Below are 6,141 nucleotides of genomic sequence, written 5' to 3' on the forward strand. Positions count from 1 at the left end.
TTCCGCTTATGCAGCACAGAAGGGAACGCTGCACAAACCTGCGTCATCGCCATCAGTGCTGTTCCGTTGGAGCCCATTCTTGCAGCCAGGCGGTCACTTACTGAAAGTCTCTCTCTTTTTTTAAACTGCCCATCCGTCTTGACAAGTATGACGTCTTTTCTCAGGGACAAGACTGGTTTTGTGACTTCAGACAGACATATGTCATTTTCACATGTTGTTTTTTTAATCAATCTGTGTGTTCTCTTTTTACTCTTTGGATTAAGTATTTGGCTGTCCATAATGTCATATTTTTAGAAATTCCCAGGCCGCTATTTTGTATTCCGTTGTGTGGTTGCTTTTCATTTTACCTGTCCATAGAGTGGAGTGTAACCATTAAAGCCAGCATTGCTTTTGTTTTGAACTCCAGCATTCGTTACTTCCGGACAAATGCCAATAATGAGCAAAATAGTTGGATAGTAGCATTTTGACTATTACTGGGCAATGTAGATTTATGTGATAGTTGATAAATAAGGAGTAGCTACCCTTGCTTTCTCCATTTAGCTGTCAGTTCCTCTAAATTCTGAGGAGCTTAGACCCTTACTAGGGGGCTGTATTTTTCTCTTTTTAAATGCTTCTACCTCTCCCTTTGATTCCAAGATGTTGCCGAAGAAATTGGATCTCATGGCTGGAAATTTATTTTTTTTATTGAAAAAACAAAAAGGCAAGTATGTAGCTCATAAAAACAAACAAAAATGACTGCCTCCCAGCCTTAAAGGACAAAGTAGAGCTGCTTTACTCGGTTTCTGAAACTGTAAATCTTAACAGGAGTAAATTGCCTCATCCTTTGCCTGGGAGCAATTGGTGGATCTGAACCACCACCTTGGACTAGCAGTCTAGTGCTTAACCCATGAAGCCACTAGGGCTCCTTTTGTAGCTCAGAGAGGTAGGTTAAACTAAACCTACCCCAAATCCATCGCTATTCTAATGCTAGAACCTGTGAATTCACATGTAAATGGGGTGGGGAGTGAAGGGTGATGACGGTGCTTACATGCAAATGAAAAAGAAAACCTGTGGATGTGATGAAAGATGAGAGATTAATGAAATAGCTTGTATGTTTATAAAACAAAGAATGATTTGAAGACAGAAGAGGAGAGAGCAATGTGGCCATGGAGATGGAGACTGGAGTGATGTGACCACAAACCAAAGGATGTGGCAGACACCAGCAGCTGCAAGAGGCTTCTGGTCCTAGATTCTCTCCTAGAGCCTTTGGAGAAAGTGTTTATTTATTGATTTGGGTTCAGTGAAAATAATTTTGACTTCCAGCTTCCAGAACTGTATTAGAAGAGATTTTCATTGTTTTAACCACCAAATTTGTGGTTATTGATTATAGTAGATTTAGAAAATGAACTTACCAAGGACAAGCTACCTGGAATTTCTACCAAGAATGAGTACTGCCGTGGGCTTTCTCAGTTTTGCTGAATTTAGAAATCATAGGGAGGAGTCTTAGAGGAGCTCAACATGTATGAAGTGTATTTGTTCTATCAGAATTAAACCAATCAATGCCAGCTATCTTGTCTACAAACTAGTGGGATAGAACCAAAATGGGTATGTGGGAACTGAGATTCATGGAAGTGCCAACAGATCAATTAAGTCACCCAACAGGTGACAAGTTCTAAACCATTGGGGTTCAGATATCAATTCCACACCCGACCAAATCCAAAGCAAACTCACTCCTGGGGACCCTCTAAGACAGGCAGGGCTGCCCTTGTGGATTTTAGAGACTAGAAGGCCTCATCTTTCTGACATGGAGGGGCCTACTTTACAGCTGCTAATGCAGTTAGGAGCCCAATGCAAAACCATTGATGGCACCAGGGCTCCTACAGCCGAAAGAAAATTCCAGTACTGTGCTAGAGATAATGACTTACACAACAAGAAAGAAAACTAAAGGAATACAGTATACATAGTAAAAACCACATATGTTAAATGTTGCAAATATATACATTTATTATTCTGATTATGTTTATAAAATAAAATTTCATTTTATTTATGTGGGTAAAATCATGCAATTATTTAGTTCAAAGTTAAGTCATAAATAACATTTCAGAGGTTATACTTAAATTCAAAGGAAATAATCATTGCTAGGTTATGAATTAGAGGATTTACTATGTAGCACCATGAAACAGAAGCCTTTTTGCCTAGTGAGAAACTGGAACAAAATAAACAGAAGAACAAAGCAGAAATAAAAGTTACCTTTGCCTGATGTATTATAAATCACCTAAATAATGTAGATAGTTATATAATAATATCAAATTTCTATGAAAAGCATAATGGAAACTGATTAATTCTTTGACACTTTAAAACAAATTAGCATCTTTACATGGACTATTTTGGGGAAATATATGTTTGGGGGAGATTATATTTTTTTGTTTTCTCTTTTTAAGTTGCTGAATAAGTCATCTAGAAGCAGCTTCTGTTCTTCCTTCATAAATTCCAAACTCTTAAAGACTCTGGCAGCCCCATGAAGGGAAAAGGAAAAGAGAAAAGAAACGATAGGGTGTGGTTTAACTTCTACTGCATTTGCCACGAGTACGCAGGAGCGCTGCTGGTGCTGTCAGGTAAGTGTTGTGCTGCTAAGCACAAGATCAGAAGTTCAAGCCCACCAGTCACTTGGAAGGTGAAAGCTCAGGCTCTGGGAAAGACTTAGAGCCTGGGAACCCTTATGAAGGGCCGCAATGAGCAGGGATGGACCCTCTGACAGTAGGTTTGGGTGGAATTCTGAGGTTTGCATATAAACAGCACAGATTACTCAATTCTTGAAAACAATGTGTCTCTTCTTATAAATTCAGACTGATCTGAAAGCAAATCATTTTTAAATTTCTAACTATCCATAATACATAGCCTCAAATGATATGGGAGAGAGTACACAGAAAACTTATATAAATATCATCTATAAATGTATATTTAATTTTCCTGAACCACTTGGGGGCGGCCAGCAAATTCAACTTGGATTATACATGGGGGAAAAAAGTAAAATGAAATATTCTGTTTATATTTACATATAAAATGTGTGTGTGTGTGTGTGTGTGTAAACCTATCTCCAATGTCTAGTTCAGCGGTAAAAAGCTGAAATGTCATTTCTCTTTCTTGAGAAATAGTCACTTTGCCCAAATATATCTAGTATTCTAGTATATTCAGGAAATAAATTCATATTACTGAACTCTAGCTCAGCCTTTGAGAAATTTATTTTAAACTTCAGACAAATTCACTTTTAATTATGCAAGACCCACTAGTAATGAACCCACTCTACAGCCCACTGCTAAGTCTTGGACAGCAGGGTACTAGTAGTGCCAGGTCCAAAATGCAAATGGTGCCATCTGCATCACTGTACCCACTCCAGCAGCATCGCTATTACATCATTAGGACAGCCTGCAAGATAATACAGCAGCGACACCAATCTTTTGAAACCAGTTGAGTTTCTACCTAACTCCCACCAACAGAAACCCAGAGCCAGCTCAGTCAGTCTGTACCCAAGAGCTGTGTCCAATTTCCCTGACCAAAGGAATTAGGAGCAAAAAGAAATAAATAAGAAAACATTAGCTCCTTAAGGACAAATATAAGTAGGATTGAATTTACTATGTTCAATTGCCTCATTGTACAAGGATAGACTGGCCAATCTGGGACAGACTCAAACATTTCTGTTGGAGAAACATCAACAGAATAACGAGATTCTCACTAAAAGGAAGACCATGAAGTAGATAGAAAACATGGTGCTGTAAAATAGAATCATAGGTTGGTGTAATATAAGGTGAATCCTAAACTTTCATAATTTGAAAGTTTATGACCTCCCACTTTTATATTTATTGCAGGTAAATTTACACTAACTATTTCTGACATAATGAAATGCTGGGCAGCATCCCGCACATGACTTACTTCTGGAAAATTCCTTCTTGTTCTTTGTGTATCACTCCAATAAGATGAACATGAGAGTTTTATTTCTGCTTTGGTGCATCCAAAATTACATGTGACTGGCACATTGGGGGAAATGTGGGCATATTAAAAAAATATGTCTATTTAAATGTTTTGCTTCTATAACTACAAGTTTCTTTAAATTTTTATGACTACCTGGGTCATCCCCCAAAGAGCGATGCTTGCAATATAAAAGAGACAATGATAATCATTGTTTATATGTCTCTAATGCAATGCAAGATTGCAGTTACTGGATTCAGTTCAGCAGGGAGAATATTAATCACCAGGTTGTCGCTGTTCATCCACTCCCTTGAGGCTGTGTGAGGAAGCTCTGGGACCCTGGCATTTTACAGTGAGTAATAAAATGACTGTGTTTCTATTGCAAAGGTGTTTCATGACAGGAGGAATTCAAAGTAAAACAACAAAACAAAAAACCCTCTGACTTATTTTTTTTAAAGGAAAGGGAATTAAAAATTCAGTAAGGCAAACCATATATATGTGATATTATCTTAGTATGTAAAATCTTGTAAATAATTCAAAGATTAACACATTTTTTTTTGAAAATACTTTGGTTCCTATCATTACATTTCTTTATAAACACATGCCTAAAGTTAACTGAAAATTTTGCTATCATAATTTTGAAACATAAGAACATCAAATACCAAAAAACTTTCTTCCACGTAAAAATAAGCATTTCACAAAAGTGAAAATAAGAAGCACAATATTAGACATTTACCTTTAAGTTGTATTTTCCTTTCAGGTTTCTCCAGCTTTTCAGTCTTGTCTTTGTGTATTTCTAGAAGGAAATAGAATTTATTTTATTTGTTTAATCATTTTATTGAGGGCTTATACAACTCAATCCATCCATCCATCCATTGTATGTCAAGCACATTTGTATATTTGTTGACCTCATCATTCTCAAAACATTTACTTTGTACTTAAGCCTTTGGTGTCAACGCCTCATTTGTCCCCTCCCTTCCCGCTCCCCGCTCCGTCATGGACCCTTGATGGAAATAGAATTTATAATTTAAAAACTTTCTCTGAGAAAATACAAAATTTAAACTGTAGCTTGTACTTAAACTTTATTGTTCCACTGCAAAACCTAAATTATCATAGTTAGCAATATTAATGTTCTCTAAACTGAGTCTGTAACATAATGCTATGTAGTTCTCTTACCAAAGAGATATCTTTATTGAAAAAAGGGAAAATTGGAGTCCTCTCAAAATTAGTGTATGAAAAATTTTTTTAAATTTAAATGTACAATGACAGATATGTTGTCACTATGCTTAGTGCTAAAATGGATCAAAATCTATAATTATGTCTTATTTCAATTACTCTCAATTCAAATTTAAGAATCCTTAATACAAATGTAATTTAGAATTAGGAAGATTTAGTTTTTACATATTAAATTAAGAATTTGTGAAATGAACTGCATCAACTAGCTAATAGGAATATAAATCTCAGAAGTATTTACTCTAAGCTATGCTTATAATCAGCATTTGGCATCACATTTAACCAATAATTACTGTGAACAGATATAGTACATTCATAGGATCAGTTAGAAGTTACATTTTTTTTTCTCTCAATGTCAGGTTTTAACTAATTTATTCCATTTACTGCTAGATTCAGTATACATCTATTGCCAAGACTTAGAAGATGAAGGTTAATTCTGAATTTACACTTAATTTAAATTGAAGTTAATTTGAGAGTAAAGCTTACAAATATGATTACTGACTCTAAAAAGTCACTTAAACTTAAATATCATGGTTTTTCATGAAAAATGCTAATGAGGCTTCCTTATTTATTTATCAAGATTCTATTCCACAGATGGCCAGAGATGCATCTCCACGTGTAAATTTGCATTTTCTTTAAATTTTCCCAGAAATTTAGTAAATCAAAACCAAACAGGGAAATCCAGCATCTGCTCCAAAAATGTAGTTACCAACTTGCATTCTTCCCTCACTTGCTCTTTTAATGGAATTTCCACCTGACGATGTGGAGGGTCATCCTCTGGCCTTATGCCAGCCCCGACTTTGACTCTCCAGGGCTGACACAACTTCATGCAACACAGCAGTGACTATCTGAAAGAGTTCAGATGCCGACTGAGTTAGTTAATTGTGCCAGCCTGGCCGATAATCACATGTGGTGCTTGCTGGTTGAAAGGCGGAGGGATAAATGGGTGGTGAAGCCTCGCCT

The 6,141-nt window shown here is 36.2% G+C and overlaps 1 protein-coding gene across 1 annotated transcript in view; it reads right to left on the reverse strand.

The window, feature by feature from the left end:
- Positions 1 to 6,141, reverse strand: part of TRDN (triadin) — a 162,027-nt gene that overhangs the window by 19,929 nt on the left and 135,957 nt on the right. Inside the window, exon 5 of the mRNA XM_030886728.2 lies at positions 4,682 to 4,741. Coding sequence (XP_030742588.2) covers positions 4,682 to 4,741 — 60 coding nt within the window. The remainder of the gene's footprint in view (positions 1 to 4,681; positions 4,742 to 6,141) is intronic.

This window comes from Echinops telfairi, unplaced genomic scaffold (assembly GCF_000313985.2).
Source record: "Echinops telfairi isolate 266 unplaced genomic scaffold, ASM31398v2 ScPeMD7_3533;HRSCAF=4204_0, whole genome shotgun sequence".
In the NCBI taxonomy this organism is placed as follows: domain Eukaryota; kingdom Metazoa; phylum Chordata; class Mammalia; order Afrosoricida; family Tenrecidae; genus Echinops; species Echinops telfairi.